This window comes from Plectropomus leopardus, chromosome 9 (assembly GCF_008729295.1).
Source record: "Plectropomus leopardus isolate mb chromosome 9, YSFRI_Pleo_2.0, whole genome shotgun sequence".
Classification (NCBI taxonomy): Eukaryota; Metazoa; Chordata; class Actinopteri; order Perciformes; family Serranidae; genus Plectropomus; species Plectropomus leopardus.
Genome location: NC_056471.1, coordinates 35,761,977 through 35,776,174, shown reverse-complemented (window position 1 = coordinate 35,776,174; position 14,198 = coordinate 35,761,977). Strand labels below are relative to the sequence as shown.

Below are 14,198 nucleotides of genomic sequence, written 5' to 3'. Positions count from 1 at the left end.
CAAGGCTTTAAAAATGTCCCTGTGTTCCTGGAAAACCAGTCAAAGGTTCTGGACCTGGGACTATGTTGGCTGAACTTAAATGGACCTGAACACACCAGGACCAGAACCACAACAAAGCTGGAAAACGTGAACCCAGAAAAGGTTTCTGTTTGTGTTTTCTGATGTTCTGCTTTCAGTGGGTCGTAACTCCAGACATTTGGGAATTTGTAACCCTCTGATTGGCCAACTGGAGGTGACATCATCAACAGACTCTTCTGGACTCCAGCCAGAGTCCTGGATCAGAAGTAATCTAGATACTGACTGAGCTGATTCTTCCTGTTTACCTTCAAACTGGAACAGCAGAGGAAGACCTGGACCTGGGCCTGGACCTGGATCCTCTGCAGAGACTCTGGAGGAAGCAGGCGCGACCTGTAACAGTGTTAACTTTCCCTGTAGCAAAAAGAGACGTTAGATTTAAAGGAACAGTCCAACATTTCAGAAAATACTCCTGTTCTGTGTTTCAGTGATGTGTGGCGTTCCTCAGGGTGGCGTCCTGGGTCCTCTGTTTCTCTTATTAACCCTCTAAAGACTTCAACATGTATTCGACCCTCGTGTTCTCCAGAGTCAGACGAGACGACCATTAGCCTAGCTTAGCACAAATAGTGGAAGTGGGGGGGAAAGTGTTAGCTCCATCAAAAGAGAGAAAATTAACTGACAGCCTTGAGTCCGTCTGATTTTTGTCTTGTTAGTGAAGCGGCGGGTCAGCTGTCCATCCTGCAGAGAGCCGGCTAAGACGGCGATCGAGTCGTCAGGAGTCCGCAGGTCCGTGAGCCAATGAGAAAAGAGTCTGAGGTGAGTCACTTCCTGTACTGTAAAGCTTAAAGGTGTAGATGTAGATACTTTATTGGCCCGTGCTCAGAGCTCGCCGCAATACGTCTGCGCCACGTTGGGAAGGTCAGCATCCGCTCGTAAACAAATGAGATGAGCAAAAATCGAGTGTAACAGGCTTCATTTTTAGCAGATTTGAATCAAATTTGTTTTGTTATAAACATCAGAAAGCGGACGTGATAGTGGTTACTTGTGTGAATTAATGTCAGCTGGAGGAAATCAGCTCTGACAAAACTAATCCTCTGAATCGGCACCGGGACATGCAGGCCCCGACTTCTGAATAAGCAACATCCAGTGATGGAGTGGAACAAAGTCAAATATGAACTTTTTTGCTGCCAGATGAGATGATTTGAAAATACCTGTGGGACAGCTGCCTCTCGCATCACATGTTGTTTTTGGTTTTTTTAACTGTTTCATCTTTCACTCAAAGTATCTTTTCTGTCGACTTGACACTCTGCTGTGCAGCTCTGCATCGGCAACAATCTGGTGATACAACACATACCACAACCGAGGGTATGACTCAGATTATCAGGGTTTACTGCGATACTGTAAGAAAGTGATGTATTAAAGATCTAATTTTAACCCTTTAGGGCTCGCTGTAATAACACACACACTCACATCGCTCTGCACACGAAATGCACTTTTCAAAGTCAAGCTTTAAAAAATATGATTTTCTTCTTTCATTGAGTTTATTTTTTAACCAACATCAGTCCTTCTCATAAATATAAAATATTTGTTAATTTTCAGAATTTTAACCCTTTAAATGCCATATTTTTGTCATGATGCCACCATGTTTTTAGATGAAAAAAATGAAGTATTTTCAATATACTACATGCAAAGTACATTTATTTTGTATTTTGTAGCTGCTGTCAGTCAGTGATCAGCAGCTACATTGACTGTGACAGGTCACCTAGTGGAAATAGCATGTATTTCCTCCATATGCCAAATATGGTCAAAATGACCTCATCAGGTGGAAAATAGTTAAAATGACAAATTCAGAGTCAAAAGCCCAGAATGACACCCAGAAATAATACAAGTCCTGTTTTTCTGCTCTGATGGCTGTGGGATCAAAAATGTCAGTTTGAATGGGTTTCAATGGAGCATTTTTGGACCTGAACAGTCTGAATGTAACTATTTAGTTTCCACAGTGTATTTTAGACTTATTGTAGGAGCTGAGCTGCAAATTCACTGATTACACTCAAATACACAATCTGGACTACATTTAGGACACATGCATCAACACACACACAGTTATCACAACAGGAAGAAGAAAAGAGACTAAAATGAGACAAACAGTCTCTAAAGGGTTAAAATGATTTTCTCTGAAGCTGCTTCAGTAGGTGACACAGCTGCTTCCTCTCCTCCTATTGGCTCTCGGTCCTCAGGTGTGACGTCAGCAGGTGGACCCTCGCTGCTAACACGTCTCCTCTCTGTGTCTCAGTTAGAGAAGTGGCGGACTGCTCCTTTAAAAGTGTATTAATTAAACAGCTTCTGAATTATTCAGCGTGTAATAATCCGCTCCGGCGACGGGGCTCAATATATAAACAGCATTATACAATCTATAACCTGATTGATCAATATTATCTCTGAAGTGACCTGAAGAGGGACTCGTCTGTCCTCATCTGTCTGTCCTCGTCTCTGTGTCACATGGTACTGATGATGATGACGATGAAGAGGATGTGTGTGATGCTTTCAGTTCACTGTGTCTCTTACTGCCTCGGCATTAAAGTGTCATTAAAGTGTCATTATTGCCTTTAACCTGCAGCGCACTCTCTTTATCTGATACACACAGTGAGTCAAAATATACGTGAATATTTGGATATTTATGTGACTGAAATACAAATGAAGATGCGGAAGTCTGCTGCTGTGGAACCTCAATGACGAAGATTTTCTGTTTTTAAAAAACAAAAAAGAAAACACTATTTGACAAAGCAGAATTTACAATAAAAATGCAGAGAAAAAAGAAAAGTATACTAATATTCTAATAATGCAAATATCAAGATAGTCAAATTTAAGCTTTTAGCACCTGGATCAGTTCTCCTGTGCTGCATTCATACGCCTTTAATAAGCATTTAAACTTCTTAAATCTCAGAAAATTGGCTTAATTTCTTTGGAAAACAATGAGCAACTTTGCATGAAATGTGATTAAAATATAATATAGAATATATATATAGATATAAATAAAAAGAAAATTTAAAAAATAAGTAAACAGGGAGGAGGAAATCATCTGACAATTAGCTGGAGAGGATTATTATATTATTAAAAAATAAAGTGTAATGTCCAGGAAACTACATTTGCAATTCTTATGTACTTAAAATAATCTTACAGGAAAAAGTTTTAGTTTTAGTACTTTCATAAGGTCATTTTCTTTTTTCCCCCTTTTTTAAAAACCTTTTTTCTTTTCTTTTTGAGCTTATTTTCAGGCAGTTTTCTTGTGACATTTTACTAATTTCTTGCTAATTTTGAGGTAATTTCTTTAGTTGCTAGTCACCTTTTTCCCTTGTGTTTGAAAGAAATCAAGTCATTTTGTGGGTTTTTAATGAAAGAATCAGGGATAAAATATACATTAGTCCAAAAAATGATATTTTGTTTATGAATTCTATTTTATATTTATATAAAAATGATCTTGTGTGCACAAGATAACTTTCTTTCCATAACATAATTAACTTGTGCGCATAAAATAAAAAGAATCACCTTTCAGGACTTTTTAAAAATGTATTCTTTAATTCATTCCAAAATGCTATTTAATTAGCTAACATGTATTTTGTAATACCTTGAAAATATGGATCTTAGTTACTCAAATGTTAAACCTCCGGATTTGGAAATTCCATGTTTTGCTATCCCGGATCTGATAATCCATCTCATTTTTGTGCAGTTTCATTTTTGTTTTTGTCAGTTTTATTTACTTTATAGCAGCTGTTCATCAAATAATTAATTTTATTATAGAGTCCTGTTTTTTCTGTTTGTTCTTTTTAATCAAAGGTACGCACGTCCGTCTAAATGTTAGAATAACATAAACTGAAGGTTTTATCCAGATCAAACGGAGACTGGATTAAATGATCTAATTCAATATCAGAATCCTTGTTTTCTTCTTTTCTTCTGAATAACCCATTTTCAAGATTTGATCCAATCCAAAATCCACTCAAATTATATTTGAAAACCTGGACCTGGAAAACATTTTGTCATTGTTTAATTTTATTTATTTATATAAATTTTTAAATTTTGGCTTTGTAATAAAGATATTTAAAATGAATTATTAAAATTTAAAGAAATACAATAAAAGGACATGGGCAGTAACAAAAATAATACACATTCACATTACATCAGGGGTGTTTATAATAATGTAAAAATGGGATGTTTGTTGTAATTAACGACAGTGAGAGACATTACAATTAAAATTAAAACAATCCATTTTTAAAAAAAGAGGGGCGTGAGCCTGAAATATTTTGTTTGTGGATGAAGAATTTCTCCATTAAAATAAAAAATAAATAAATTAACGGCGCTCTCCGTCTGTGACGTCATGACGCGTCCTGTGACGTCACACCCGGAAGTGATGTTCAGTCAGCAGACCGAGCGAAAACAACAACATCGGCTCGGTGTCTTCGCCCTGAATTAGACGGAGCCGCCCGGTGCTAACGCTCCTTCCCCCCGGTGCTAACGGTGCTCTCCGCCGGCGGACGGTGCGCAGGGAGCGGGCAGAGATGTGGATCGAGCCGGAGGAGGTGCTGCTGGCCGGCGCGCTGTGGGTGTCCGAGCGGGCCAACCCGTTCTTCATCCTGCAGAGGAGGCGAGGACACGGCCGCGGCGGGGGACTGTCCGGTCAGTGTCCGCGGTCCAACACCGTGTCTGTCCTCTCTGTGTCCACATACGTGCGTGTCTGAGGGGACACGAGGGGACAGAAACACGTCCGAGAGTCTGAAGACACGAGACCCCGAGCGGCTTCAGTTAGCCTGCACACAGTATTTATACACGTACTCTGTGTACTCTGTGTACTGTATGTACTGTGTGTACCGCGAGGGACAGTTGGTCATTTATCGGTGGGGGGGTTTATGTTCTTTTATTTTGAAAGTGGCTTAAGTTCTGTCTTTTTTCTTTTTTTTATGGTGATTTTGTTTTTTCTTTAAAAAAAAAAACTTAAAACTTTATTGAACTGTATCATTTTTGGATTTTTTGAAGAAAGCATTTTGGTAAAAAAAACGGTCTTTTGTTTCTTTCCTCTTTGGTTTTGGGGGGGGGGCACATCCGGGGGCCATGTTTTCAAAAAAAGGTGGTTTTGTTTTTCTTTAAAAATCTTTCTAAATATTTACAAACATCTTGGTAATTTCTTTTTAATTTAATTGTTTTGGCAATATTTGAAGAAAACATTTGTCAAAATTTCTGGCTATCTAAAAGAAATCTTGGGTTGATGTTTTTGAATCTTTAACACTTTAGACTCAGGAGAAGCGTATCGACTCTAAATGGCTGTGTTGGATTTATTTTACCGCTGATCTTGAAAGAAAACACGCATCTTTTCTTTTTTAAATTTGGTGATTGTTTTTCTCTTTAAAGGTCTTTGGCAAATTTTAGAGAAAATATTTTGGTGATTTCTTTTTCTTTAAAAAAAAAGGCAATTTTTAAAGAAAACACACAGTTGAACTGAATTAAATCCGAGTCTCTCGGTAACCAGCTCATATATGTACCGCAGTAACACTAATATTTGACAGCTAAAGTAAAAGTACCTCGAGACTGACGGTCAGAACTGTGACTGAATATAATGTCGGTTTGTACTGCGCTTCATCAGTACATCAACCGTCAACAATAATATTTTACTACAGTTAATAATCAAAGTAATCTGATTACTGTGTTTAAGATTCACACTTACATTTGAATGTCCCCTGGTTTACGTCTCTACCTGTCTCTCTCTGAATGTCCCCTGGTTTACGTCTCTACCTGTCTCTCTCTGAATGTCCCCTGGTTTACGTCTCTGCCCGTCTCTACCTGTCACTCTCTGAATGTCCCCTGGTTTATGTCACTTGTTTCTCTCTGAATGTCCCCTGGTTTACGTCTCTGCCCGTCTCTACCTGTCTCTCTCTGAATGTCCCCTGGTTTACGTCTCTGCCCGTCTCTACCTGTCTCTCTCTGAATGTCCCCTGGTTTATGTCACTTGTTTCTCTCTGAATGTCTCCTGGTTTACGTCTCTGTCTGTCTCTGTCTGTGCAGGTCTCCTGGTTGGGACTCTGGATGTGGTCTTGGACTCCAGTGCCCGGGTGGCCCCGTACAGGATCCTGCTGCAGACGGCCGACTCTCAGGTTTACTGGAACGTGGCCTGCGGTGGGTCAGCGGAGCCCGGAGCTCTGTGATTGGCTGATTTCATGTTTGTTTTCTGACCCTCGGCTGTGTCTCGCAGGCTCGTCCAGGAAGGAGATCACGGAGCACTGGGATTGGCTGGAGTCCAACCTGCTGCAGACCATCTCCATCTTTGACAACGACGAGGACGTCACCACCTTCGTCAAAGGAAAGATCTGCGTACGTCAGTTTTACCAGTGATTGGCTGTCACAGCTGTCAATCATGGCAGAAAAGACCGACATTATGTTTTATTGAACTTCAGAAGTTTTGTAAACAGTACTCCAAGAAAAATAAAGAGGAGGTACGAAAATATCTACGTTTAAAAAATAGATAGGTGAAGAAATAAACAGAGAAGGAAAAAACAAAGACTTTAATACAAGAATAATACCATACATACATCTGCACACATACATTATACATACATACATACATACATACATACATACATACATACATATAAACATACATGCATACATACATACATACATATACGCATACATACATACATACATACATACATACATACATACATACATACATATATACATACATGCATACATGCATACATACATACATACATACATATAAACATACATGCATACATACATATATACATACATGCATACATACATACATATATGCATGCATACATACATACATACATACATACATATATGCATGCATACATACATACATATACGCATACATACATACATATATACATACATGCATACATACATATATGCATGCATACATACATACATACATATACGCATACATACATACATACATACATACATACATACATATATACATACATGCATACATACATATATACATACATGCATACATGCATGCATACATACATACATACATACATACATACATACATACATACATACATACATATACATGCAGTTCAGGAAGTCGATCCACACTTTCCATGTTTTTAAAAAACCTCCCATTTTGTGTAATTTAATAACTAATTTAAACCGAACGTATCATGAACACAAACCCTTGAAGAAACATCAGGGCGATGAGAACGACCTTCAGTGACAGAAAGCGTTTTTGGAAACGTTTATTTGTTTTTCGTTCGGCCCGTTCACTAACGTGGAGGGGCGGGCTCTATGACCTGTACTGCAGACAGACAGCAGGGGGCGACACACACCGAGCAGGTACACTGTGGTGGAGCTGATGTGTCGTCCATCTTTATTTACGGTCTGTGGTCGTTTGTCTCTTTTTGTGTTTGATCCTGAGTGATGTCACTTCCTGCAGGGCATCATTGCGGAGGAGAACCGTCTGAAGCAGGGCGAGGAGCAGGAGGAGGATTGTGGGAAGTTTCGAGAGGCGGAGCTGAAGATGAGGAGGCTGTTCGGGATGCCGGAGGAGGAGAAGCTGGTGAACTATTACTCGTGCAGCTACTGGAAGGGCCGAGTGCCGCGGCAGGGCTGGCTTTACCTGTCCGTCAACCACCTGTGCTTCTACTCCTTCCTGCTGGGCAAAGAAGGTACGACCGGCCAATCACGGGCCAGAGTTTAATGATGTCACTCGGTCTGAAACTAAGACAACACAACGTCAGAACGCAATGTTGTCATGTTTATATTTTAATGTGCAGCGCTCCGATCTCACGCGTGTAATTAATCATGTCCTCACATGCAACCAACCCCAGTACGTCCCAGCAGGGGACGCCAACATCTCACACTTCACAGAAATAAATGGAAAAATACGCAACAATAAGACAATAAGAGGGCACAGTGATCACGATTATTCTGGTGGTGATATTAATAATCAAAACCAAATAATGTAAGTAAAAAAAAAAAAAATTAAATTAATAATAAATAAATACATTTGAAAAATAAATACATAAAATACAAAATAATAATGATCATAAAAAATGTAAAATAATAAAAAATAAATAAATGAATTTAAAAAAGTCATAAGAACCATGCAGATGAAATGGGAATGAAGAATGAGGACGTCCAGCGATGTCCGTCTTTGAGGAAGACTGTTGTCTGTTTCCACCTCTCACAACCTGCACTTCACTCATGCCCTGTCTCACTGTGTGTCTCACCGTGTGTCTCACCGTGTGTCTCACCATGTCTCACCGTGTCCCACCGCGTCTCACTTCGTGTCACACTGTGTCCCACCGCGTGTCTCACCATGTCTCTCACCGTGTCTCTCGCCGTCTCTCACCGTGTGTCTCATCATGTCTCACCGTGTGTCCCACCGCATGTCCCACTGCGTGTCCCACCGCGTCTCACCGTGTCTCTCATCTTGTCTCTCACCATGTCTCTCACCGTGTCTCTCACCATGTGTCTCACCATGTCTCACCGTGTGTCCCACCGTGTGTCCCACCGCGTATCTCACTTCGTGTCACACTGTGTGTCCCACCGTGTGTCTCACAGTGAGACAAACGGTGGTCAAACGTCTGCGTTACTGCGAACGAAACGTTTCTCCACAGATTCTGCTTTTGTTCGATCAGCATAAAAAACTGTCGTGTTTATTTACACAAATAAACAGCTGTAAGTAATGACAGAGCTCACGTTATTCTGCTGGGACTGTAAGGTCGTCCCCATGTCAAGGACACATGTCTAATACTGGCACGTATGTTCGTCTTTGACCCCTCAGTGACCCTGGTAGTGCAGTGGACGGAGGTGACCCAGCTGGAGAAGAACGCCACGCTGGTGTTCCCGGAGAGCGTCCGCGTCAGCACGCGTCACACGGAGCATTTCTTCTCCATGTTCCTGAACATCAACGACACCTTCAAGCTGATGGAGCAGCTCGCCAACATCGCCATGCGCCAGCTGCTCGACAACGAAGCGTTCGCCGCCGACCGCTCGCTGCCCAAACCCTGCAAGACGCTGAAGAACGTCTCTGCGCTCAAGAGGTCTCACTCTGATCCGTAACCGTGGTATCGACATCGAGCTGACAGGCTTCATCTGATCACACTCAGAGGGACATCATAAACAAATAAAACGAGAGACACTCTGCTGAGACACTCTGCTAAGTCACTCTGCAGAGACACTCTGCTGAGACACTCTGCTAAGTCACTCTGCAGAGACACTGCTGAGACACTCTGCAGAGACACGCTGCAGAGACACTCTGCTAAGTCACTCTGCAGAGACACTCTGCCAAGTCACTCTGCAGAGACACTCTGCTGAGACACTCTGCAGAGACACTCTGCTGAGACACTCTGCTGAGACACTCTGCTGAGACACTCTGCTAAGTCACTCTGCTGAGACACTCTGCGAAGTCACTCTGCTGAGACACTCTGGTAAGTCACTCTGCTAAGTCACACTGCAGAGACACTCTCCTTAGTGTCTCGGTAGAGACACACTGCAGAGACACTCTGCAGAGACACTTAGCAGAGACACTGTGCTAAGTCACACTGCAGAGACATGCTATAGAGACACTCGGCTGAGACACTCTGCAGAGACACTCTGCTAAGTCACTCTGCAGAGACATTAATGAGACACTCTGCTAAGTCATTCTGCGGAGATGCTGCTGAGACACTCAGCAGAGACACTCAGAAGAGACACGCTGCAGAGACACTCTGCTGAGACACTTAGCAGAGACACTCTGCTAAGTCACACTGCTGAGACACTCTGCAGAGACACTGCTGAGACACTCAGCTAAGTCATTCTGCGGAGACACTGCTGAGACACTCTGCAGAGACACTCTGCAGAGACACGCTGCAGAGACACTCTGCAGAGACACGCTGCAGAGACACTCGGCTGAGACACTCTGCAGAGACACTTTGCAAAGTCACACTGCTGAGACACTCTGCTAAGTCACTCTGCAGAGACACTAATGAGACACTCTGCTAAGTCATTCTGCGGAGACACTGCTGAGACACTCAGCAGAGACACGCTGCAGAGACACTCTGCTGAGACACTTAGCAGAGACACTCTGCTAAGTCACACTGCTGAGACACTCTGCAGAGACACTACTGAGACACTCTGCAGAGACACTCAGCAGAGACACGCTGCAGAGACACTCAGCAGAGACGCTGGAGAGACACTCAGCAGAGACGCTGGAGAGACACTCAGCAGAGACACTCTGCTAAGTCACTCTGCTGAGACACTAATGAGACACTCTGCTAAGTCATTCTGCGGAGACACTGCTGAGACACTCAGCAGAGACACTCAGCAGAGACACGCTGCAGAGACACTCTGCTGAGACACTTAGCAGAGACACTGCCAAGTCACACTGCTGAGACACTCTGCAGAGACACTGCTGAGACACTCAGCTAAGTCATTCTGCGGAGACACTGCTGAGACACTCAGCAGAGACACTCAGCAGAGACACGCTGCAGAGACACTCAGCAGAGACGCTGGAGAGACACTCAGCAGAGACACTCTGCTAAGTCATTCTGCGGAGACACTGCTGAGACACTCTGCAGAGACACTCAGCAGAGACACGCTGCAGAGACACTCAGCAGAGACACGCTGCAGAGACGCTCAGCAGAGACGCTGGAGAGACACTCAGCAGAGACGCTGGAGAGACACTCAGCAAAGACACTCTGCTAAGTGACTCTGCAGAGACACTCTGCTGAGACACTCTGCAGAGACACTCTGCCGAGACACTCTGCCGAGACACTCTGCAGAGACACTCTGCTGAGACACTCTGCAGAGACACGCTGCAGAGACACTGCTAAGTCACACTGCTGAGACACTCTGCAGAGACACTGCTGAGACACTCAGCTAAGTCATTCTGCGGAGACACTGCTGAGACACTCTGCAGAGACACTCAGCAGAGACACGCTGCAGAGACACTCAGCAGAGACACGCTGCAGAGACACTCAGCAGAGACGCTGGAGAGACACTCTGCTAAGTCATTCTGCAGAGTCACTCTGCTGAGACACTCCCAAAGAGACACTCAGCAGAGACACTGCCACAGAGACACCTGCTGCGTTAGAGGGCCACTTTTACAAACTTACAGCAGGGCAGGGGCCAAACGCAGCGGCCCCATACACGTTTCTAGGATTGCAGGATGTTTCTTGGATTTTGGGACGTAGAATAGAATCAAACTGAAATTTGTCTTTGGCCCCCAGACACAAAAGACGACATAATAAAATCAGACAAGCTTTTAGGATGTTGCTGCAATTTCAGGACGTTTCTAGAATGTTAGGAAGTTTCTAGGGTTGTAGGACATTTCTAGGATTTTAAAACCTTTCTAGGATTTTAGGACATTTCTCAGGTTTTAGGACATGTTCCAGGATTTTAGGACATTTCTCAGGTTTTCGGACATGTTCCAGGATTTTAGGACATTTCTAAGGTTTTAGGACATGTTTCAGGATTTTAGGACATTTCTAGGATTTTAGGACATGTTCCAGGATTTTAGGACATTTCTAGGATTTTAGGACAGTAGGTTTTGATTAGCAAGCTATATTTTGATGCTCTGTTATGTCTCTGGCACCTTAAAGACACTAAAAGGACAAAAACAATTGACAGACAGAGTGAATCACTTTATTTTTATTGTGAATTAGGAAGCGTTTGGGGGGGGCCACCCTGCACCCTGTCAGGGGCCAGATTTGACCCGCGGGCCGTATGTTGAGGATCACTGGTATACATTACGCACATGTGTAGAAGGGTGCAGTTTGACCGATAGAAACAGACAATATATCCGTGTGTGATCTCATCAGTGATGCTGCCGTCACTTTGTGCACCTGAGCCGTCAAACTAACTGTCTCTGTGTCTCAGCCTGGACCGCTCTGTCGCTGACCTTTGACCTGATCAGCCGTTTCCTGTCCGTGTCGTGGCTGCAGGGATTTGGACGCGCGGGCGAAGAATGAGCGGTACCGGACGATGTTCCGGCTGACGCAGGACGAGCGTCTGGACGGACACACGGACTGCACGCTGTGGACGCCGTTTGCTAAGATGCACGTGGTGGGACAGCTGTTCATCTCCAACAACTACATCTGTTTTAACAGCAGAGAAGAAGACCTGTGTCAGCTCATCATCCCGCTCAGAGAGGTGAGGAGGAAACACGGCAGCACGCCCGCACGTACGCTTCATCACGCTCACTGCACAGTGGCTTTTACCCATCATCCTCTGCTCCTCAGGTGTCCATTGTGGAGAAGGCGGACAGCAGCAGCGTCCTGCCTTGTCCCGTCTCCATCAGCACCAAGAACAAGATGAACTTCCTGTTTGCCAACCTCAAAGACAGAGACTTCCTTGTCCAACGCATCTCGGACTTCCTGCAGCGAACGCCCGACAGCTCGTGGGGCGACACCAACCCGCTGTCTCTGATTGGCCACTCGGTGCGTCGCTCGTTTAGAGGCTTTTTCTCTTTGTCTGGGACTAAAGTCTTTCCTGGAAAACAGGATTTTCATTTCGTTTGACTCAGATCAGAAGTTATGTACCGATGCCGCGTTCATACCGAGAACCAAATTCAGCACCTTTCCTGGACGTTTGGACGTTTCTAGGATTTCAGGATTCTTTGTAGGATTTTAGGACATTTCTCAGAGTTTAAGACATTTTTAGGATTTTGGGACACTTCTAGGGTTTTAGGAAATTTCCCAGATTTTAGGACATTTACAGGGTTTTAAGACATTTCTAGGATTTATGACAGTTTTAGAATTTTTGGACTTTTCTAGGATTTTTTGACATTTCTAGGATTATAGGACCTTTCTAGGATTTAAGGATATTTCTTGGAGTTTTCACACAGTTATGGGGTTTTTTGGGGGAGTTTACTGGGCTTTATTAATGAAATTGACTTGACTCGACAGCGAACACAAAAAATGCAAAATATGCATTTTCGTGTCCATTGATTGCGTCCAATGATTGTGTGTCTGTCTGTGTCTTTGACTTTGTGTGTTAACTCACAGTCAGAAGCGCTCACATGGTGTTCGGTGTGAACAGTAAAAGTGTGTATCTTTACTGCCTCCGTGTGTGTGGGAGGTGTACCGGGGGCAGCTGGTTTCAGGCGTCAGCAGAAGAGTTTCTGTTTTATTGTTATGATGTCCGTTTTGTGTCCTCAGGCGTCCTCCAGCGCCCCCTCGTCTCTGTCTGCAGGCTCCGAGTCCGTCCAGAGGGGGCGTCACTATCACCCCGGTCTGCCCACAGCCAGCCAGGGTCTGCTGCAGCTCTACCACCGAGACACTCTGGAGGACCTGGGACCCAAAGCCGTGAGTTCAAGTCCCGCTACCTTCAGATACGTTAATTCTGAGGACTGCCAGCTCTGTTAATCTGTGCTTTCATTGTGCAAAGTTGTGGATGGTTCCTTTATTATCCCAGTTTTGGTCACTTTCCGCTGGAGCCCCTGGTACACAGATCCGGTACTAAAGGGAGGAGCGAGAGACACTGCAGTCTGTTGACTGGTCTGTAGAGGATCAACAGTCTGTGCTCAGGGCTGAGCTGTGGCTGCCTAACCGCCGTTCACGCGTGACTCGGTTTTAATATGTTAGTAAACTATAACTGTAAAATCAAAGGATGTTTGCAGCTGCAGACTGAGAAAAAAGTAATTTCATTCACTGGGCCGACTGCAGGAAACTTTTAGGTTGGAACGTTTACTTGTAATGTTACTCAGTGCATGAGTTTATGACGTGAATCCATCAACAATCCTTAAATCTCTCTCTTGATTGACAGACTCTTTCAGTAATGAGCAGATATTCAAAGGTTTAAAAAATTAAGATTAATTTAAACTGGATAACATGAACTGTGCATTTTAATCCTCACTTGGAGAAAAAACTTGGCAGAGCGTGGTTCCTGTGTGCTGCAGCGGCACTAAACCCCTGCGCTTGCCTGACAAGGAGTTAATGCAAGAAGCAGCTATTTATAAATGTCCCACACAAAGAGACTCACTGGAGCCTGCTCTTTTTTGTTCTGAAAATGTCACCATGCAGCTGGTGAACGAGGAATTACAGCAAGTGCCAACAGCCCCACCCACATGCCAGAGTCCTGTCTGCGGTGGAAATGCTGCACAGGTCGAGGGCCCAGGTAGATGTTCATGTTCGTAGGTGTTACTTTTGGTTCCAAAGGTGCTGTACTGAAAGCTTTTGACG

General features: G+C 43.6%; 1 protein-coding gene across 1 annotated transcript in view; it reads left to right on the top strand.

Annotated features, from left to right (window-relative positions):
• The first annotated feature begins 4,438 nt into the window (after window positions 1–4,438).
• LOC121947743 (TBC1 domain family member 9B) overlaps window positions 4,439–14,198 on the top strand; it is a 26,585-nt gene continuing 16,825 nt past the window's right edge. The window contains 8 exon segments of the mRNA XM_042492846.1: window positions 4,439–4,686; window positions 6,067–6,177; window positions 6,254–6,372; window positions 7,469–7,700; window positions 8,822–9,080; window positions 11,961–12,168; window positions 12,258–12,455; window positions 13,176–13,322. Coding sequence (XP_042348780.1) covers window positions 4,569–4,686; window positions 6,067–6,177; window positions 6,254–6,372; window positions 7,469–7,700; window positions 8,822–9,080; window positions 11,961–12,168; window positions 12,258–12,455; window positions 13,176–13,322 — 1,392 coding nt within the window. The 5' untranslated portion in view covers window positions 4,439–4,568.